Below are 23,748 nucleotides of genomic sequence, written 5' to 3' on the forward strand. Positions count from 1 at the left end.
CCATTAGCTATAGATATTTGTTAACAAAGGGTATATTGCATATGAACAATTCTACAAAGCCATTCTGTGACTTTAAACCAGCTTCTCCGCAAAAAACCCAATACCTATTACAAGTTCAATTTTATTACATGAAAGCTTAAAACAAACAAGTTTAATTTCAATAATGTATGCAAATTAATAGCAGGTCTACTGCCACTTTGCGCATTTATAATAGCGGAAGTTTTGTTGACATACAGACCCCATAACAGTTATTTATGGATCAGTGAATTCTACTTAACCTCTGGAAACCCAGGGGTTAAAGTAATTAGAATAATGTAATTTGTCCCTTTTTGTCATTACGTGAAGAACGAAAGAAGTGCAAGCACTGTGTAAACCCTGATTCACCAGGGGGCCAAGAGATGATAGGCAACTACTCATAAGTGAGTTGGTGAGCTGTAAGTGGTGATTTCCTGACCTTCAGCAGCAAGACTGAGAAGCGAGAGTATATGTTTATGTGACTCTTAGAATGACTTTCCTGCCTTATTCTTTTAACACTTCTTTTGTGAAGGCTTGACATCCATGTTAATGAGTGTGTTGTATGACTTCCAGATCACATACTCATTTAGAAATGACATTTTTTTTTCAGGCCTGTGAGCCTTCAGTCAGTGGTAAGGGCTGCCTTTTTTCTATATTAAATGTACACCTGAGACCTAACCATACTTAGGGCAGACTCTATGTCTGTACGCCTGTAGAAAGTGGTACGATAATTTCAGGCACCAGCAAACCATCAAACACAGAACATTTGTGTACAGACTGTTTCCATCTGATAAAAATGTAAATTTTACTGTAAGCACTCAAGGTACCCTAGTATCACCTATCCGTATAGCTTATCCTAGATGTAACAATTAATCCCATCTTACTCCCGAACCGTAAACCCACCAAAACTCATGCTAAAGATTTATATACAGTACTTACATAATTTCAGGCCCTTCTGGTCTGATCACAAGATCTCCCCTGTGTCAGCCAACAATGGAGGCAGGGGAGAGAAGAGAGCGCTCCAACAGCAGCTAGTAAAGTCTGGAGTTAGGACGTTACTCATAGGCTTCAATGGCCCGTTGCTCCTCTACTCTGAAGCAGTGCTGGATGACAGAGGGGTGTCAAATCACATGATTGGACTGAAGTGGCCTGAAAATAGGTAAGTATATACATCTTTCCTACACAGGTACATGCCACAAAAAAACTTAGAGCTCTAGTCGGAGCCACTGTTCTAACAATCCAATGTTAGTACAGTGATCTCCACTGCTGAACTATTGTGTTCTGACAGGGGGTCCCACCAGAACACTCCAGTCAGCGCTCTTAGTCATTGGCCGAGAGAGCTGATCAGGAGTCGGACCAGCTGCCATACACATGGACCGAATGCCGGACGGTTTCAATTGAACCGACCGATGTCGCCCGACATTCCATCAGTGTGTACGAGGCTTTAGTTAACATAGGTGTTAGGAGGGGGTCGTTTTAAGGCTAGTTAGGTGTGAACTGGAATTCTACTTTACAGTAAACCAGTAATGATAGGAACGTGAAGGCTGCATTTGCTGACCTCTGCTTCTGCAAATTCTGGCGTAGCAACTTGACTTTAATACTCACTCACACACTTCAAGACTTATGGCCACCCCTAGAACTTTAACCTGGGTCTTTGAGTAGTCAAATGAACAGCTGGAAAATTGGAATTGCAAGCAGGTCAACGGAAACCGCCTACACCCCCCCCCCCCAAATTTTTTAATTATGCCAGGTTTCACATGTAAACCCCATGTCATTGCTAAGTCCCCCTTATGGCTGATCACCTCACATTGTACAATGGATCATCATCAGGTTCTCATGAACCAGCCCACATGAATAAAATGCATCTTGCCTATAAAATGTGTGAATTAATCAACAGCTACATTGAGGGCCAAGGTAAATCTTAACTGATGAAAACAATAAGAGAATCTGAGAGTGAATTCTCATTTTTCAAGTGGCACCGAAGGACCTGTTAAGTTTTTTCATTAACGTCTTATTTGGCATACAAGAAATGACTCTATAAGGTCTTCTGTGTTCCTGATATAGAGTGTGATTCCAGATGTTCATGGAGCAATGGTCATTACCAAGCCTGTGTTCCTCATAAGTGTGAAGACTACAGCTGCTGCATGTCAGGTCAGATGTAAACATTCAGGAAGCATTTACAAACCCTTGAGTTGTTAGTGACGTAATCCTATGTATTACTTCACTTTCATTGAATACAAGTCTCTGAGTGTAAGTTAGAAATTTGTCTGTATATTTCAGTTTCCGCATCAGCCATCAGAAGATAAAGGTCTAGCACGTAAGAAGCACACATTATTAACCCTTTCATAGGCATGCTTTTTTAATTGAAGAAACCCAGTAACTTACATAAAGATATTGTTTGAGATCCACAATATTAAAGCGCACCTCCAAGACTCCCCTCCGAACTCTAAAACCTTGACGCAACCCCCCCCCCCCCCATTTGATCTGGACATGTGATATCCCATGGAAATGAACCTAATGCACTGGTAGCAGGCACCACCTGCCAGTATTGACAGCAAATAATAAAAAGGCTCTAATGCAAACTGAGAAAAAACAAACGTATATGCAAATCTTGACTATTTAGAATGTGAAGAACTGCCATCACACAATGAAATGCAGCACCTCTAAACAGGTCACACACATTGCATTTTGGTATATGATTGGGACATGCATTAACCTTAAAAAACCCACGACACTACCTCCGGGGATTCCAGTTTCGTCCCACGCTCCAAAGACATGCTGGTAGGTTATTTGGATCCTGTCTAAATTGGCCCTAGTACTGTATATGTATGAATGTGAGTCAGACCCCTTTCACACTGGCCCATTGCGTCGGAGGTAAAATATCGGTAAAACGCCAATATTTTACCATCGGATTTGAAGCACATTTCGGCCGCTAGTGGTGCGCTTTTAACCCCCCGCAAAACGCCCTCAGTGTGAAAGGGGTCTCAATGACCTTAGATTATAAGCTTCTTGAGGGCAAGGACTGATGTGAATGTACAAATATATATGTAAAGCGCTGTGTAAATTGTCAACGCTATATACCGGTAAGTAAGTGAAATGAATAAAAATAAAAAACTACATACAAGTCTGGGGGCTCTCTGTTAAAGCTGCAGGCTCATAGATATTTGCTGTCAACATCTGCTGTCATCAGGTGGTAACTGCAATTATCCAATAGGCTCTGAGTGAATTAGCTCACTTGGGCCCTGTGAAAATCCCAGCCTTGTTTATATTTTTAATGTTAGTTGCCACTTGTAATCAATAGAATCTCAATAAATTCTGATTTGATTTCAAATTTTTCCCATTTTTATTAAATAAATCTTCATATGGTATAGTATATAGTGTAGCTGGTACCTACAAGTGATGCCCATAACTTCTTTTAGCTTCTACAGTACCCTGGGAGGTTTGAACCCTAAAAGCTCCAATAAATAAATACCAATTTTAACTAAGAAATCGGCATCTGGTCATTTGGAGAGGTGGTTCAGATTGTTATTGCTGTGGGGCATCTTAGGCCCCGTACACACGACCAGTTTCCTCGGCAGAATTCAGCTTCCGAGTTTCTGGCTGAATTCTGACGAGAAACCCGGCCGTGTGTACACTTTCGGCCGAGGAAGCCGACGAGGAAATAGAGAACATGTTCTCTATTTCCTCGTTGTTCTATGGGAGCTCTCGGCCCGCCGAGCTCCTCGGCGGCTTCAGGGCTGAATTGCCGAGGAACTCGATGTGTTTGGCACGTCGAGTTCCTCGGCCGTGTGTACGGGGCCTCACTCTCTCAGCTGATCCTCTAATTTTCTCCTTGGCATTACTGACAATATTGACTTCCAGCTATCTTTTGCTACTGCCTTCTACGTGAAGGGTGAAATTCTGTTAAAATGGTAATCTCAATCTCCTTTTTTTGGGTGGAAGAATGTGATTAATGAGGTGCTACCCTTATATAAAATGACCTATGCCAGCAGAATCTGCCCCAAAAATTTGGTAAAATTCAGGCCAGTTGGTGTTGACTATATGACACTTGATCCATGCTCTTCTACTACTGCAAGCCTCTTATTCAGGGGTGTTGCCCTAATTGATTTTCCACAACTCTAAAAGTTTTCTGTATTACTTTATTTTACACATTTCTACATACAAAATATCCCCTTCCGACTCACCCTGCAAGTATCCTTTAAAAGTCTTCTCCTTTTCGTATTTGACCACTGCTATAGATGTCTTTTTTGACTTTGGTCTAATACCCATCACTTTGATATTGTACAGTGGAACCTTGGATTGCGAATAACGCGGTTAACGAGCATTTCACGATATAAGTACTGTATTTAAAAAAATCGTTGCGAGTATTGCTTCACAAAACGAGCACGATTCAGGCCAAAGCGGTGTGCAGTACCGCTTATGGCCTAAGGTGGGGGGGCGGAGCCTAGCAGAGCCGAACGTCGCCTATCGCAGCCAATCAGCGCCGTTCGTAAAGGCCCATTTCCGGCCATTTCCGAGGTTCTCTGGTGCCCCCCGCCTCTGGTCGCATGTGGTATTGCATCCCATTGAAGTCAATGCGGAACAAATTTTGACTTCAATGGGGAAACTCGCTTTGATATGCGCGTACTTTGGATTACGAGCATACTCCTGGAACGGATTATGCTCGTAATCCGAGGTTCCACAGTACATGTCTTTGGGAAAAGTGAGAGTGCTTTCTTTCTGTACCGTGTATTTACATTGTAACTGGAGGTGATTAATTCTCATTTCTTATTGATCATTTTAGTACATGCTGTATAGTATGGTACACTGCTTTAACTGTCTGTACCTGTTTCTCTTAAATTCAATACAAGTTTTCTGGAAAAGATATTCAATTTCAATTCAAGGTGGTTAATTACATCAATAAAACACTGTACAGGGAGCTTTCAGAGCCTGAAGTGTGAACTTTAGTAGCATCAACTTTAAAATAGACTTAGGCTTTGCCCATGCAGAGCAAAGAAATACATTCCTATAACTGTGCACCCTCTGCTTATATTCCCCTTCCCCCACTGCTTCATTCGCCCACTGGATAACCCTTTCTCCCACAGTGTAATGCTTGGTGACTATATAAGTGTAATACCGCGCTAGACCGTTCAGCATCAAGCAGCAGCTAGCATGACAAACAGACAATAAAAATGAAATACGAAATGTGCAGCGCTTACAATTTAAAGTGTACACGTAAAGTGATACGTCGTGAGGCGAACACCTACTGGATCATTAGGCTTCCTGGTCTCAATTGGAACAGTGGGTTTTCCTGTTCTAATGCCTTGCATCCCCCCCCATAATGAATTAACCCTACACATGGGCCGAATGTCAGGTGGCATCGGCCAGTTCAAAAGAAACCGGCCATCATTCGGCCCATGTGTACTGCAGTCCGACAGAAGCCGGCCGTAAACTGGAAGAGCTCTTTAGAACCTTAGAAATAACAACATATCCAGGCTGATGCATCAAATAATTGTAGTAGTAGAAGATCCTTATTTCCAGTATATAAACTATTTCCTCCTAATGGTTGGATTAGCCAAGCATTTATAAGCATTGGATTTATGACATACACACTCTGGGCAGCCTAAAGTAAGCAAGATTTACCAATGCAAGGAGGTTCTATTAAAAGTTCAACAATCATCAGATGTCTGGAAATGTCCTAGCCATATGACATTTTGGAATATATACATTTACTGGAACATTATTGTGGAACTTCTAGTGGCTGAGCATACTTGATAAAAAAAAAAAAAGGAATAATATGTTGGGTAAAAGTTACCGTGCAATACAGTGCAGTGGGGTTCTGCTTGCATGAGCTTATTCGTGAGGTTTTCGAATGCTTCATTAATGTTTTATATTTACAAATTGTAGTTTTAAGATTTTTACAATTACATTGTGATGTGGATAATATTGCATAACGGATAATATAAAAAAAAAGTAATAAAGTATAACTAAAGGAAAAACTTTTTTTTGTGGGTGGAGTAGTAAGGGGATGCCACGACTCTCTAACTGTCCTAATCACCAAATAAGTTGGGAATGAGAGTGGATAAAAAATAAAAAAATAAAAATAGTTTGCCATCTAGCCCCTCCTTTACTTCCCTCAACTATTTCCTTTTTATCTTTCTTTTCCACTTCGCAGAGTCAGAAAGTAATGTCTGCAGTTCATGTCGGATCATCAACTTAAGCACCCTTGGGGCCTACTTCTGCCCCTTTAGTTTGGATACTTTAGTAGTCCTAGTTTATCATAGCCTGGCCCTTTTGCCTACAATACAGCCACCCTTTAATCTTCAGTGCTGCTTTGCATGCCAAGCTTTTCTTTTCTATAGCCCCCCGAACTCTCGAAGATCAAACTCTTTAAGTATCTGAATGTGAATTTTTCCCATCTCTCAAGGGGAATTTTGTCATAGTGGCACCTATATTCTGATGTTAATGATACCTTGCTGTCTACGTGATGAATATTCAACTGTTTAACGGATGGTTTGGTCAATCAATGTTCTTTAGTTGTTCCTTCCTTTCTGTAACATCAATTGTTGTATTTTCTTAAACCTTTCCAATAAAAAATATTATGAATGAAAACAAATTTATTTTTTTCCCATTAACAGGAATAGAGAAGAAATCTTGCAAATTGGTAAGTTTTGGCTTTAGATATACTTAAGATTTCCTCATTAAATAAGTTAGAGTTCCCTTTTAAGTAGCAGTACATCTTAATAGAAACATTGTAGGATGAATAGTATCTATACACATGAATAATCTGTGATGGGAATATGAAATATTACTATTTCTCACATGCTAAGTCTTAAGATTCTTGTTTGCATGAGTCACAGAGGCCCAGATGTGGAATGCAGTAAGATCAATTAGAGCAATGTAAATATCTGACACTTTTAGCTTCTGAAAAAAGCATGCAACATTGCAAGAAACACTGCCTAAGCACTACGAACATACAGCAATACAACAAACTTCCGCTTTCCCTTCATGAATATCGCACGGTTTAACCCCCTCACTGCCTAGGGAGCCTGCAAGTCAAAGCAATTCCACTCTACAGTGGAACAAAGTTGAGTCAGTATTTTCCTGCCGCCTCATCTTGATGAAGATTTATGGTGTATGGTGATTTAATCGGAAATATGCAGACAATATCCTCATGGGAAAAGAGGTGGCCTTTGAAGCCAACAAAGCATCATTTCTAATGGGGGCTTCTTCAGTGGTTCTAGCAAAATAGGATAATAACCTGTCTAACATTTGATACATTATTTTTTTGGAGTCGCGGAATGTGTATTCCGTCTTTCTGACTCAAGAATTCAACATCTTTATCGGTTTCATATGTTCCTCATACATCATGACTTTCATGATCTGTAGTTCCAGCCTTGATTAAATGGTGACTTTCAACACTGTCTAAATGGCAGCCTTTAACATCTGTGACTGAGGAAGATGGACTTTTTTCAAGACTGATTTTACTTTTTTTTTTTTTCAAATTTCTTTTTGTTGTGCTTGGTGCAGTTGTTGATGAAAATTCTTGCAAAACTCAAACTGTGCTTTAAAAAGAACTAGAATGCCTAGTACACACGATGAGGTTAGGTTTATTTTGAAGGTTAGTCTCCATATAGAAAACAAATAGGTTACTAAAGTACGAAAATGCTCAAATGGCAGAAAAAAAACTGTGCTGATTAAACGAAAATCGCAACATCTGGTTTGTTCATGTTTGTCCCTTCAGATACCATATATACTCAAGTATAAGCCGAGTTTTTCAGTCCTTTTTTTTTTAGGGTGAAAATTACCCCCTCGGGTCAATGTACCTGATATTCCTGACAGGCTGCGGGCATCCATTGTTAAAAAGTTGCGGCCTCCTCCTGGTCCCGTTCCGTGATAGGCGTTTCCCAGCAGACATCCGAGGACGAAAGGATGTCCGTGATAGGCAAAACACTGAACAGAGTGTCTGCTGGGAAACTGAGTCCAAGGTTGAGAGGACTTCTGTGACAGGCGGAACACTGAACACAGTGTCTGCTGGGAAACGCCTATCGCGGAACAGGACCAGGATGAGGCCACGACTTTTTAACAATGGATGCCCGCAGCCTGTCATAAATATCAGGTACACTGACTCGGGCACAGTGAGGTTACAATGGGCACAGTGAGGTTGTAATGGGCACAGTGAGGTTGCAATAGGCACAGTGAGGCGTGCAAATGGGCATTGTTGACCCTCTTTTCCACTTACAGTAGCTGCTGCATTCTCACCCTAGGCCTATACGCAAGTCAATACGTTTTCCCAGTTTTTTGTGATAAAATTAGGTGCCTCGGCTTATATTCGGGTCGGCTTATACTCGAGTATATATGGTAAATTTGGACGAAAGCTGTGTACCAATGATCAGATTATCATACGACGAATTTCGAAAGCGGTATTTTTTGTACGATATTCTGATCATGTGCACAAGGACTAACAGTACAACAGATAAGAAAGAAAGTCACCAGCACTCCAAAGATGCAATTGCCCAAATTTTGATATTTTAAACTATGTTGCATAGATCAAAATGCTAATGTTTTGGGGGCTCAAGGCAACTTGTTGACCAAAAACATACGTGCACAAAACATTTATAACGCATAGTAACTCCAATGGCATCATTCTCCCACCAGATTGTTGCATTAATTCTGGCAGGAATATCTTCTATATGAATTCATTGGTACAGTAAAATTAATCTTAAATAAATCCATCTTCCTCAGACACAGATGTTAAAGGCTGCCAATTTAAACAGTTGTTAAATACAAGGGCAGCGTTGTATGTATAAAATTAAATATATACTCTTAGGCCTCGTACACACGACCGGTTTCCTCGGCAGAATCCATCAAGAAACTTGGTGGGAGATTTTTTTTGCTGAGGAAACCAGTCGTGTGTACATTTTTCAGCGAGGAAACTGTCGAGGAACTCGACGAGCCAAAAAGAGAGAATTTTCCTTTTTTTCCTCGACGGGAATGGAGAAAATTGGCTCGTCAAATTCCTCGACAAGCCTAACAAGAACTCGACAAGGAAAACTATGTGTTTCGCCCGCCGAGTTCCTCGGTCGTGTGTTTACGAGGCTTTATATGCAAACTTTAAAGGATTGATGTGTATATTAATATATTTTCACATATTTATGTTTTTTACACTTTTAATAAAGTGGAGATTTAGTCAGAAAATGAAGTCCTGATAGATCACTTCAGGCTGGCCCCTTTTGCAGGTATTGCTATGTAAAACATTAGAAATCACCCTGCTCTGCACATGCTCGGTTGCTTTCTATTCTCGGCACTGTGCCTAAAATCAGACCCACTAGATACAGATCAGCTGGCAGCTTTAAGATTTATTGTTGCTGAAGGGGGAAGAAAGCAACAGGAATGACAACGACTGTCCAGAGGGAAAACAGATAAGGCAGGGAGAACAGAAAAGCAGGAGAGGTGACAGGACAAACTCTGCTGCCAAGGAGAAACAAAAGAGTTAAACTTACAAGGTTATTTTCTTATCTTATCTCCCTTTCTCTCTCATGGCAGCCTTGTGAACTTCAGCACTATAAAGCTTCTGTCAGCCTTCCTTACTATCTGAGTCAAGACATACATTCAAGGCTGGAAACCACATATTTAAATTGAAGAAAGTAACATATAGGGGTTGACTTACTAAAAGCAAATAGACTGTGCACTTTGCAAAGGGCAGTTGCACTCTGCAAGAGTAGTTGTTCCAGAGCTTAGTAAATGAGCAGACTTTTATCATCCAATTACATGCAAGTAAAAATGCTCTTGCAAAGTGCAACTTTATTTTGTAAAGTGCACAGTATATTTGCCTTTAGTAAATTAACCTCATACAACCCTATTGTTTTTTAAACCAAGGACTGGGGAAAATTTCCAATAAGGAAGTGATTGCTCTGGGCTTCAACAAAATGGAGGTCTCCAGCACTCACTAATTTTTGTAGCATAATTATTAATGAAGAATGTATGTTCTTTGTTAAAGGACATTAATTGTTAGCAAACTGTTATGGGTAAAGTTCCACTTTAAGCTTGTATTGCTGTCTGTGTCCCTTCTAGGTAGATTCACAGCCAGCATCAAGTTCTAGAACAGTGGTTCTCAACCTGGGGGTTGGGACCCCCTTGGGGGTCAAATGACAATTTGCCAGGGGTCACTAAATCCTGTGCTGTTCCTGAAGCCCGCAGCACTCACAGCCTTTTCGCAGATGCCCAGCAGGGCAGTTCCTGGAGCCTGTGGCCGCCCATTCAGTTCACGACATGGCTGTGGGGCAGGCAGAGACTAGAGGTCAGCTGACTGGTGAGAAATGTAAAGTATGAGGGGCTGGAGGAGACCCTATCTTCTGATTTCAGCATAGGGGTCACTGCTGCGAGATACTACAAAGCTGGAGACACAGTGGGTAACACTACCTGTGATTAGAGTTGCCATTTAAAGTCCCCACTACAGTTCTCAGGTCAGCAGGTGATCTTGATGAAGAGCACCTAAGTTTGCTGATCAGAACTCCCTGCCAGCACTGCCACTCATCCCAACTCCCCCCAAAGAGTAAGAGAAGGCATAAAAATAGAGAATACATGGAAGGGAGAGTAAGAATACGAGAAAGAACACGAAAGACAGCTAGAGAGAGGGGATGGGGGGCGGGGGGGGAATAAAAAATAAATTAAGATAGAGAGATTAAAGGGAAAGAAAGGAGAACATAAAGAGAGTGGAACATCCTAAAATTTACCAGAAGGGGTTTTAATAAGGTACGAGTGGAAGGGACTCAGGGAGCCCTAAATGTCAGAGGGTTAGGGGCGCAAATTACTTGTCTTGCCATGGGTGCTGACAACCCACGCTACCAAAATTCTACCGTTAGGGGTCCCAACAGCTTGGGAAATTTCATCAAGGGGTCACAGCACTAGAGAGGTTGAGAACCACTGCTCTATAACAAACCAGTAAAGCAGGTGAGGACAAATTAGAAACACTTAGAAGCCAGTCTATCCAAGCCAGTGCACAATTTTTAAGTCATGCATAGTATGGTTTTAATAGAAATGCTCAAAACGGAGTGTGCACCAGGTGAAAAGTCTTAGTCCCACTAGCAAATGGCCTTTGAGATTTGCCAGACCTTGCAGTAAAGCATTGAGTGCACTACATATTTCTCTTTACTTCATATCCGTGTTTCCTGAATCCTGGCACAACTCATGTTTACATATGAAAAAATGAACATGCATGTTTAATAATTAGATTATGCGTATCAATTGTCTTACCTCAAATAGGATGTAGGGGATATGTTCTTTGGTTTGGCCCATTGGTAAGAATGCTGTGGAACTGACAGATATTGATCACAGTAATTGCCTTTCCTGATGTGATGGAATCCGGAATAGTCTTCTGGTGACAAGTCAGCAGATGGTGACAATGTGCCATGTTCATCACAAATGGGCTCTGTTTTTAGAGGTATGCTGTAGTCTGTTTTTCTGGCTTTAGATGGAATGTCATCATTCATGTCTATTGGGTCAGTGGTGAGAGCATTAATTGCTGCCACAATTGCAGAACTTGTATACTGGTGAGTGTTTCCCAACCAGGTCTCATCAGTGACGCTAACTCTGGGAGAATTGTGAGGTGATGGAGTCGGAGAGTGATGAGGTGAGTAAGAAGTCTGTCTGCCATTAATGCTGTATTTTCTTTTGTTGCATGGAGATGTTGGACGTGAGTTTGGAGCTGCAAGCCAATTTTCTTCTGAAATACTCGTCCTGGGAGAAGTGGATGGGGAATGCCTGGGAGAGTTCAGCAAATTACAGGTGACCATGCTTCTCTGATAGCCTTCCTCTGGGTCAGTGGTTTTGGGAGAGACACACGGTGACTGCCATGGAGACGTCTGAGGGGAAGTATATGGATAAGAGTAATTTGATTCAAAAGAGGAAGCTTCGGAATTGCAGCTTCTGGAAGACAAACTGCTTGCTGGACTCAAGCAAGATGGATCTCGATAGTTGTCAACATTTGGCAAGGTCAGCGTTGCAGTTGAATGTGTTCGCTTAACATTAGGGATCGATTCTTCCACATCTCCTTCATGAAAGAACTGGTTATTGCTACTATGCATCCCTAAACAGGATGTGATTTCAATTCTAGGGCTCTCTAATGGTGCTCCATTAGGTCTTAAATTCGGAGATAAGTAGTATCCCGAGGTTTCAGTCTCAAGATTCCCTCCATATACCGATGAATGGCTTGCTGATGGAATAATGGAAATGACTGGGTTTGATGATTGAAGACCATGGCATGAAGTTTGTAATGAAGGGTTCATCACACTCAGTGACAGGCTGGCACTTATATTGGAAGATGCATAGTTATAGTGTTCTGGAAAAAAGTGATGAGAGATGTCCAGATTAGTTAAACAGAAATCTAGTGATATGGGTGTATTTGGTAAAATAAATTCACAAAACAGGTACTAAAATACTATATTGAACTAATTGTTGGCTTGCAGAGATGACTGGTGGACAAAAAAAAAAAATGTTCTTGTTATTAAATTGTAGGATTTTGTTGGTTGAGAAGTTGGATGGGGAGAAACTAATGACAATGCACCTCCGCTAAGGTCTCGAGTGGGTGGTGGGCAATGTACCTGCATTAATACTTTTCATAATGTGTAGGAAGGGACCTAACTGTAATTTCTGCACATGCCCTTCTATTGTGTTAACCCACCACTGATGTTGGAGCTGCACAAACCTGCTAATTATACTGCCAACTCCTATCATTCAAACCTATTAACATTAATTGTATTAGCACTTCTAGTCTACTCTTTCATAGAGAGAATTCTAATTTTACTACATTTATCACAAAATACTAACTAAAACATAACAATTCTACAATTGTTTTTCAGCACTTACTATTATATAACAAAAAAAAGACAATGGTATAAGTATTTCCTGTAGTAGCGCAAAAAAAAGTATGCAGCTAGGAATATAATTTACTCCAGCTAAATAAGTGACATTTTATGTATTACTGGTTATTAATGACATCTCCTAGGGAGATTGGTAACGTTATAAGACTCAACACTAGGTTAGACGGCAGATTTATGGCCCAGCCTTTTGTGATCATATTGGGTCACTGTCCATCATCTATGGGGCCGGGGACAACGTCACTTAACAAGTGTCCTTAGGGCACAAAGCAAGAATGCAGGTTAGAAAACCTTGTTATTCCCTTCAATAGTGTTCAGACTGTTTGCACAGGGTTCTCCTGCCAAAAAGCATGGTGAAACTGGTTTCAGAGCTGCACAAAAACAGGGATTTTCTGGCTATGTCTCTTCTGGAATAAAAAAAAACCTGCCTGCCATCTTCTTTCGAATGTACACTGAGCTACACAAGTGTAGCTCAGTTTCTGTCCCGACACAGTGCCTGTGTGCCAGAATGATTGCACTTTTGGGCATGCACAGGAGTAACATCATCCCACCCTGGCCAATGAAGGCAGCCACAGCCCCACACCCAGGAGAAGTACTGTGTTTAGATTCACTTTAAAGCAGGCCATAGACAGTGCAAATTTCCATGGGCTGCAGGTGTTCAGTCAGATTAGGCGACTTGGCAGAATTGGTAACGGAAGTGACGTTCCATCACCGCCATCTTGCTACACCCCGCACTCCTCCACAGTAATGATGCACCGAGAAGGGGGCAAGTGGGCATCTTGTTACACCCACTGGAGTTTTACATTGCACAGTTATTTTTAACACAAAACGGAGCTTATATGCCTAAATACAGTATTTGGAAATCCCATGGAATGTTGAATTTTATAATCAGAGGTGTTCTGTCTAAAAGAAGCTGCAAAAACAGCCAGTGTGCATGAGGCCTACAAACAATATACATACAAAAAATTAAACAGGTTGGCCCCTGACAAACTTCCAGTGTAGATTTGTGATACTTGATTAGGACTTACATTTAAGAAATATTTAGAAATTAAGTTAACAAGAACCACCATTCACTGAATTATCCAAGCAGGTCTACAGAAAGTTTCCATTGATTTTATTTGACTTGCATTTAAGTGAGTATCTAAAGATTAAGGCTGGCCATAAATTTAAATTAATGGGCAGGCTGAATGTACCAAATTGATCGATTGATCAACTTGTGCACAACCAGTCTGCCGGATTTGCTTGAGATTATCGGCTGCTTTAGCCGCTAGCGATAATCACTGTCTTCTCCCGGTGGGGATAGTTTCCCCCGCCTACACCCCTGGGAGAAGACAATTGCTCGGCAGGAGGTTTTTCCCCTGGCAACACTGTCTGTGTTAAAGGTGGAATCATGCAAATTTATTTTCTGCAACCCGTGGTTGTAGGAAAGAAATGTACACCATCTATAGCCTGCCTAAGGTGAAAGATTAGGTTTGCAAGTTTTTAGGCTGGTGTTTTATATCCAACACATACAAATTGGAGGACACATGCTGTATGTGTTGCCCATACAAAACCATAAGGAATACAAATATCAATTTTCTAGGATCACTTTTCAGATTCAATTTTCAACTACTTTTCAGACTCCTAAATAAAAGTAAAACACACATGTGGCTGGTGTGGGCCACGCATTGGTTTTTAGTGCATAAGAAAATGTCAAACTATTCGTGGGCCTCTACTGTGCAGTCACGTATGTTGGCATACCCAGATTTGTCTGTTATCCATATGTGTTTGTATGTTTGTAATAAGCTCTCCAGCATGTGTGCATTTCACGTTTCCTTGTAGCATACACTTCATCTTATCTGTTCAGATCTGTCTATCCACTACCCACACATGTGATGTCTACTATAGCTATAGCCAGACAAATGAGCAGGAAACAGTATGCAATTTTACATATATCCTATCAGAGTACACTCAAAAACAGATTCTGATGGAAATACCATGTGCAAGATAAAATGAAATGTTGATTATGCAATATTTCAAGTTTTTTTCTACATGGAAAAAATATTGTGATCTTAAGAAATCACCAATCCCAGCTATTTTATGCAGTTTACAGGTAAAAGTAAACCACATTACCGTATACAGCACAGCCTTCAGACTTTCTTCCTATACCACCCAAGCAAACAAGTGTAGCATTGTTCAGATTTGTAGCTGATTAACACTCAAAGGGCCCCAAGCACTATATAATGCTCATTAAATGTTTCTTACACTGTAACCAAAGTTTTCTCTTCATCATATGAAAATTAGCAAAACTCAAAAGCAAACCTTATAACGAAATATTATAAATACACAAAAGTCCAAAATATATACTACAACAAACATTCCAAATGGGTGAATATAGTGCAAGTCCAGTAGATCAGAGTCCAAGTAATAAGGACAAGGAGACACATAGTACAATTCCGCATGGAAAGTATTTAATGTATAAAAAACATATAAAAAAACTCACATTTACAATGCACGAGAAGTTCCAAACTAAAACGAGCGGCGGGCTCGTTTTTGTTTGGAACTTCTCCTGCATTGTAAATGTGAGTTTTTTTTATATGTTTTTTATACATTAAATACTTTCCATGCAAAATTGTACTATGTGTCTCCTTCTCCTTCCTTCCATCCACACCCTCTGAGCATTCCATGCGCCAGTGCCCAGCGGACCCAATGGTGGAAGTAACAGGAGAGGGAATACTAAAAATCAGGATCACAGACTGGACCTTGCGAACTCGCTGTTCGTTGGAGATAGGCCCACTGTTCACGGCCTCCATGTGAGTGCATGTGCATGTGATCCATTATTTCCCAGGTTATCCCCACAGTATTATGCCATTTGCTTCTTTCTTTCATTTTTAATCATGTCCACCTGATGCGGAGTCTTCATCCAGTCACAGACAAGTTCTGTTGGGATTTTGGGACACATCCAAGGAGTTTTCAGGCTGTCCGTGCTATAGCCTTGAGGTGAGCATTTTGAGCCACTAGAGGTGTTTGCACCGAAGTCTGTCTCTTCCCAACACTGGAGTGTGCTTTTCTATTCAATCTCCGCTCACAAAGACTTTAATATCTTGGACTCTGAGCTACTGGACTTGCACTATAGACACAAATTTGGAATGTTTGTTGTAGTATATATTTTGGACTTTTTGTGTATTTATAATATTTCGTTATAAAGTTTGCTTTTGAGTTTTGCTAATTTTTGCACATTGTCACGTTTTGGGTATATTGCCTTTACTTTGTCTGCCCATAGTGGCTATTGCCCTCAGTGGCCTGATCGCGCGAGAGCTTTTCCATTTCAGCTGATCGAGATCTACCTGTGGGCTTCACGCGATCGACAGGTAGCTTACGATCCATGGGTTGCCAACCCCGGGTATACAGTATATACACACTTAATACTACATTTCAGTTCAACACCTGCTGTCCAAATATAATTATAAAGAATCATTACTATAAATGTCCAATAGCAGCGTAAAGAAATACTGAGATGCATTATAAAACAGAATACAGAACTGACAAAACTATGTACTATTCACCCTAGTTACAACTGTCAAGTTATACAGAATTATGCTTTTACAGGCATTTGGTAATAATAATTTTTTCAGGCTGTAAATGCACCTGTATGTTACACTATGGGGTTGATTTACTAAAGGCAAATCCACTTTGCACTACAAGTGTACTTGGAAGTCCAGTCGCTGTAGATCCAAGGGAGACATGCAAGGAAATTAAAAAACAGCATGTTTGCTTGTACATGATTGGATAACAAAATCAGCAGAGCTTCCCCTCCTTTCAGATCTTGCCCTCAGATTTACAGCGACTGCACTTCCAAGTGCACTTGCAGTGCAGAGTGGATTTGCCTTTAATAAACCAATCCTTATGTGTCCATGCACACATAGGTGTTTACTGGCGTTTTAGACGAGGAGCATTTACAGGTTGAATTAAAAAAAAAACATCAGCGCATTCAGGACAGAGTCGTTCGGGCAGAAAATACACGTGAATGCGCATAAGTGCGAGATATTACTAGATGTGTTTAGGCGTGATCACACGGTTATGCATTCTAATTGTAAGAATAAATTAAGATTCTGGCCAATCGAATACATTAACACCAAGTGCACAAACGCGCATAATTGTGTGTGCAAAACTCTGATTTTACCGCATTTTACCTGCCAGGGGAAAAGGGGTTTAGAGGTGCACAAGGCCTGAGGCTGGGTGCATACAGGCCAAAAACTGGACAAAATCAGCCAGTACAGTAGAAACTGGATGACTTTCGGCCCGTGTGCACAGCTGCCTGTCCGACAGAAGCCGATCTCACAACCGGTTTCTGTCTACCGAGCATGCTGGAAAACCCACATCCAACTGGCATCTAATCAGCACTTGCAGACAATGGCTGCGAGCGTTGACCAGTGTGTTCTGACGCGGGGGAGACGTAGAGAGCGTGGGGTTGATTTACTAAAGGCAAATAGGCTGTTCACTTTACAAGGGAAGTTATCCTTTGTATAGTAATTATCCCCAGAGCTTAGTGAATACATGGAAATTTAACATTGCAATGAATACCCAAGCATGTGCAATTAAAAAATAAATAAAGTAGCATTTTTTGGTTCAACATGATTGGATGATGGAAGTCAGCAGATCTTCACCTTATTTACTAAACCTGGGAAAAATCCCCATGAAAAAGTGCAACTTCCCTTGCAAAGTAAACAGTATATATGCCTTTGGTAAAGCAGTCCCTTTGTGTATAATAAATCAGTTTTCCCGTAATCTTAAAGGGGATGTAAAGGAATTTTTATTTCCTAAATAGCTTCCTTTACCTTAGTGCAGTGCTCCTTCACTTACCTCATCCTTAAATTTTGCTTTTAAATGTCCTTATTTCTTCTGAGAAATCCTCACTTCCTGTTCTTCTGTCTGTAACTACACACAGTAATGCAAGGCTTTCTCCCTGGTGTGGAGTGTCGTGCTCGCCCCCTCCCTTCCACTACATGAGAGTCAGGACCCTCTCTAAGGCCTCGTACACACGTCCGAGGAACTCGACGGGCAAAACTCATTGTTTTGCTCGTCGAGTTCTGTGTGAAGCCGCCGAGGATCTCGGCGAGCCAACTTTCCTCATTGAACAACGAGGAAATAGAGAACATGTTCTCTATTTGGCTCGACGAGGAACTCGTCGGCTTCCTCGGCCGAAAGTGTACACACGCCGGGGTTCTCGGCAGAATTCAGCTCCGATCGAGTTTCTGGCTGAATTCTGCCAAGAAACTCGGTCATGTGTACAAGGCCTAAGTTGCAGATAGAGAAATGAGCTGTGTGTTAGTGGGCGTCCTGACTCTCCTGTAGTGCAAGGGAGGGGGCGAGCACGTCACTCCACACCAGGGAGAAAGCCTTGCATTACGGTGTGTAGTTACAGACAGAAGAACAGGAAGTGAGGATTTCTCAGAAGAAATAAGGACATTTAAAAGCAAAATGGAAGGATGAGGTAAGTGAAGGAGGACTGCACTAAGGGAAAGGAAACTATTTAGGGAAAAAAAATTGTACCTTTACAACCCCTTTAAACAAGTATTTATTTGAATAGTTCAACATGCTTCAAAAATGTGCTGGATAATGTCAACACTGTAAAAAGAAAGAATAAAATAAATGTTAACTTGTAGCATTTTATCTAGTTGGATACTAAAGGCTGTCAAAGGCAGATGGTTGTGAATGAGTTAACACACAAGCGACGTTAATTGTGTCTTTTTAACATTTTGTGCGCAGAAATTTTTTTTTTTTCTTTTAAACAGCATCTGGAGAACCGTATGACATGGCACTAGACTTTACAGCAGTCACGAGTGCTCAGTGATCATTACAAATATGGACAGGTTTCAGATTCTTTGCCCGAAGTGTCAAAATAGCTGCCAGTGTAAAGGCAGTGTAAGACCGGCTAATATATAGCACAATCAATAATAATTAAACCCAACCAACATGTGAAGCATATTATATTATAATCACACCACTGGGCTGTACTGGGCGAGTCTCTTATTACAGACTGCTGAACGGATCACTTGTTAAGCCTCTTTCCAACTCTGTTTTGCTTTTTCTTCCTGTGACATCATACGGTTTATTTTTTATTACATATACTGGTGTGACATTACAAACACATCCAAACAAACCAGCAACTCTGTGGCTCTGTGCAGTATTTTTGTCCGCTCATCCATGTATAACAAAAGGGACGGAGGCTGCAATTTCGGTGCCCTGTAAATAGACTATAATTAGAGTTTCAGCTCTGTATAAATGCATTTTAAGTCTTATACGCCAGGAGTTCCTTCCATTCAGTACATGCGGTCCTCCGCTTGCCAGGGGTGTTAATGGCAGATGGCAGCATCCCACTGTGGAACAACTACTAAGCCACATGCCATTTGGTGAGTTAAATCAACATTCATTTATCAGCAATAGAATCAGAATGATTAAAATGTTGGTTTCAGAGGAAAGATAAAGGGTCTGATTTACTGTCGAAGGTTCCCTTAAAGAACTGTCAGGTTTATAATAACCGACAGGTTCGGTGATTGTTATATTATTACTGGGGCCAGGGAGAAATACCTTTTCTAGAAAACCCATTTCACATTTTCTGTTTCAAATATTTTACTGAATGTTATAATTATCAACAAAATTCCATTAAAAGAGCATATACAATAATATAATAGAAATAGATATTCCATTAACAGAACATGTACAATAGTATAGTAGAAAAAAGGGTGTAATCATTCAGAAAAGTAACTCTTATGCCTCGTAGACACGGTCTGAATTTCCGGTGGAAAAAAGTCTCATGGGAGCTTTCCATTGTATAATCCGACCGTGTGTATGCCCCGTTGGACTTTTTCCATCTGAATTTCTGACGGGCTTTAGATAGAGAGCAGGTTCTCTATTTTTCCGTCAGAAATTCCGAGTGAGTTTTGCCCGATCAAAAGTCCGACCGTTTCTACGCGGCATTAGAAATGTAAATGAAAATAGATAACCTAGCGGATTGTAGGATAAGATTATGTAACATGAAGTGTCATAATCATAGCTTCATGGCAGCTATTTGACGACAAGTAATTGAGAAATTAATTAGATTGAAATAATATAATATAATTATGTCATCTATGAAGAGACTTGAATGAACCTATAAAGAAATATAAAGTTAATGGGCCAGATTCAGAGAAGAAGTACGCCGGAGTATCTGCTGATAATGCGGCGTAATTTCAAATTTGCCGCGTCGTATCTTTATTTGTAATTCACAAACAAAGATACAACGGCATTTGGCTAAGATCCGACAGGCGTACGGCTTCGTACGCCTTCGGATCTTAGGATGCAATACTTCAGCGGCCGCTGGGTGGAGATTGCGTTGTTTTCCGCGTCGGGTATGCTAATTAGCTGTTTACGGCGATCCACGAAGGTACGCGCGTTCGTCGCATTCTCTTACGTCATCGCTAGTCGGCTTTTTGCGTCGCAAAGTTACGGCTGCTATTTAGGTGGTGTAACAATAGACAGCCCATGTTAAAGTATGGCCGTCGTTCCCGCGTCAATTTTTTTTTTTTGCGTAAGTCGTCCGGGATTTCGGAAGTACGTAACGCATGTCGCCGTTCAAAACATTACGTCGGGGCGACGTCATTTCGCACAAAGCACAGCGGGAAATTTCAAAACGGAGCCAATGCGCAGTACGTCCGGCGTGGGAACGCGCCTAATTTAAATGGTACACGCCCCATTTGAATTAGGCGGGCTTGCGCCGGACGGCTTTACGTTACACCACCGCAAGTTTACACGCAAGTGCTTTGTGAATCAAGCACTTAGGATGAAAACTTGCGGCGGTGTAACGTAAAGGGGATACGTTACGTCGCAGCGCAAGTACGTGAATCTGGCCCAATGTGTTGTAGACTAGCTGGGGGAATAAATTAGGCTAAAACAGGGCCAATCCTTCTCTTGGGTTGGCTAAAAATCCCAACCATTCAAAGCATCGTCCAATTTCACATTTTATGCCTATAATATTCACAATTCCATACCCTTCCTTGCCATGAACATGAACACATGATCACAACCAGTTAAGCAGATTTTATTTAAAATTCCACTTTATAGTCAATGTGCATGTGTCCACCAGATTAGTCCCATGCCAGCCTGCTACAGTCATGCATGTGTAAATCGAAAAACCTTGTTCCACTGAAATCAACACAATCGCAATCCGCAATGGAACTTATAACCAATTAGGCTTAAAAAAAAAAAAAAACACACAACAAATATTTTGTATATTACTATTACTATTGTATATTCAATTATAAAGAATATAATTGAGATTTTGAACGCTGAATTAAATGTAATTTGAATACCCACAATACTTGTATTTCCTTTTTTACATTTTGTGATTACTTAAAGTATATATTTAAAATGACAGAAGTTTTTTTTATCAATGCAAGAATAACAGCACAACATTCACAAAGACAAAATCAGTAGAGAAGTTCCTCTCACGCGGGGGGTCTACAGTTACAGAATTTGTAAGGGTTAGACCCCTTTCACACTGGAAGTGCTCAAAAACTGCCCATAAAACGTTGGGGCTTTTTTGCGCCATTTTTGCTGCACTTTTGCGGCGTTAGCGGTGCGCTTTTTTTAAGGTCACATGACCCTAAAAAAAGCAATTTTGCAGCACTTTTGAAGCACTTCCCATTCATTTCAATGGACAGGGGCATTTTTGAGGTGCTTTTTTTAAAGCGCTCCAAACATGCCCCAAAGATGCTGCATGCAGGACTTTTCGCACCGTCCCAGTGTGAAAGCATCCATTGAAATGCATAAGAAGCAGTTTTCAGGAGCTTTTCAGGTGCTATTTATAGTGCCTGAAAAGCGCTTCAGTGTGAAAGGGGTCTTAGAAAAGTATCTCAAAAAAGGAGATACGTGGGAGAATTTACTAAAACTGGAGCAGGCAAAACATGGAGCAGCTATGTATAGAAACCAATCAACTTATAACTTCAGCTTGTTCAGCTGGGCTTTCAGAATAAAAGCTAGGAGCCGATTGGTTGCCATGTACAGCTGCTCCAGATTCTGTCTGTTACCAATCTTAGTAAATACGTGGTAAATACGTGGGGGGGCTCCTTACCCCCGATTTAGATTTTCTGAGTTTTGCAGAACAGTCTGGTCTTTTCATACTGCCTTCAAGTAGGACATTGGCTATGTTATAAGAGTGTGCATGCTAAGAGGACGCACAATGCTCATTGACACAGGCAGCAGCAGGCAACCCTTTGCCTATAACAACACAATACATAAATATTTTACAGTGCACTGGTTAGAAATCCCTGCCCTAGGGTGATAAGTAAACGGTTCTATCTGATCATGATAGAAGTGGACACAGTCAATTCAAGGTTTTCTATTCTCAGTAATTTATTGTAAATATCACTTTTGATTAGAGCTGCACGATTCTGGCTAAAATTACAATCACAATTTTTTTGCTTAGAAGATAGATCACAATTCTCTCACGATTCTCACGGCGTAACATCATCTTTCACATTAAAACAAAAAAATTGTGCTACCACCCTGGCCAGAATCTTTCCCGCAGCCTCCGATGGGTGCTGGAGGGGATCTGGACAGAAGGGCACATTTCTCCACATTTGGTGGGAGTGCCCAGTGTTGCAGCCCTTTTGGGACATGGTTAGAAAACATATATCTGATAGCCTGGGCATTGATATTCCGGCCCAACAAAAACATTTTCTGCTCCAAGTTCCCCCTATGCCCTTATCTCGTTACAGGTGAAGTGCTCTCCCCCACCTCCTCAACGCAGCAAAACAACTCATTCCGATACATTGGAAAAGCTTGCGTATTCCAAGCGAGCAGGATTGGTTGGGGAAGGTGGGGGAGAACATGGAGGCAGAAAGATGGTTAGCTGGCTGTAGAGGCACCCGCAAAAAATGTGACCTTACTTGGGCCAAGTGGAGAGCCCACATGCATGACGCTGCAACTATATCATCTAGCTTAGACGTTGCATTGCTCACCTTGGCAGATCTTTCCTTTAGGAGACTCGTTCAGGCGCACCGCCAATCTACAACCACAAGCCCCACTTCATAGTGGTCCTTCATGCTGACAATCTCGTTGCGGGCTGTTCCACATGCCTTTCTACCCTAATCTATCCCCCCTTCTCTCCTTTTTTCCTCTGTTTCTTTTCTGACTCTATTTATCTCTCTTCAACCCCCCTCTCTCTCACTGTTGGTTGCGTATTTGATTTGTTTTAACAAGTTTCCCCTTTGGGACACCTGGGAGCCATTTGTTTTTTTCCCTTTTTTGGGCCACCAGGACGGTCCTCTGGTTCCTAACCGTTCTGGGTACTTCAAAATTATTCACGTGTCTAATGCGCAAGGGAGTCATAATTGCCGCTACTCTAGGAGTGGGGCATCTGCCCGCCCTGCCCCCCCTCTAGTTTAAGGGGGAGACCTGTCCACGTAGACCGAATGTCTGGGTCAGGCCGGGACGGGCGGGGTGCCCCGACATTTGTACATTACTGATGGCAGTTCTCCCTGGCGAAATGTGAAGGTTGTCTATACTTGGACTATGCTAAACATACCCCCTGGTGCTCCCCCCTCCCCTCTACCATCCCCTTTCCCCCATTTTCACTTGCCTTCTGTTCCTCCCCTGGCCTCTTACCCTTCCCTCCCTCCCTGATTGTTGTGGCTTTGTTGTGAAGTCATACTGTTTTTGTCTTTTAATTTGAAAAATACAAATTATACAAAAAAAAATTGTGCTAACTTTACTGTTTCGTTATTTTTTATTCATTTAAGTTGTTTTTTTTTATTAAAAAAATTGCATTTAAAGGCCGCTGGGCAAATACAGTGCGACGCAAAATATTGTAGCAATTGTCATTTTATTTCCTAGGGTCTCTGATAAAATATATCTA

The 23,748-nt window shown here is 41.2% G+C and overlaps 1 protein-coding gene across 5 annotated transcripts in view; it reads right to left on the reverse strand.

Moving 5' to 3' along the window:
- The window catches only part of NFATC1 (nuclear factor of activated T cells 1), a 271,495-nt gene that overhangs the window by 220,675 nt on the left and 27,072 nt on the right, over window positions 1–23,748 (reverse strand). For all 5 annotated transcript variants that reach the window (XR_005749481.1, XM_040353852.1, XM_040353850.1 and 2 more), the window contains exon 2: window positions 11,251–12,334. Coding sequence is in view for 4 of the 5 variants with exons in the window: in XM_040353852.1 (XP_040209786.1) it covers window positions 11,251–12,334 (1,084 nt within the window). In the remaining variant the exon portion in view is untranslated. The remainder of the gene's footprint in view (window positions 1–11,250; window positions 12,335–23,748) is intronic.

The sequence above is a fragment of the Rana temporaria genome, chromosome 5 (assembly GCF_905171775.1).
Source record: "Rana temporaria chromosome 5, aRanTem1.1, whole genome shotgun sequence".
NCBI lineage: Eukaryota > Metazoa > Chordata > Amphibia > Anura > Ranidae > Rana > Rana temporaria.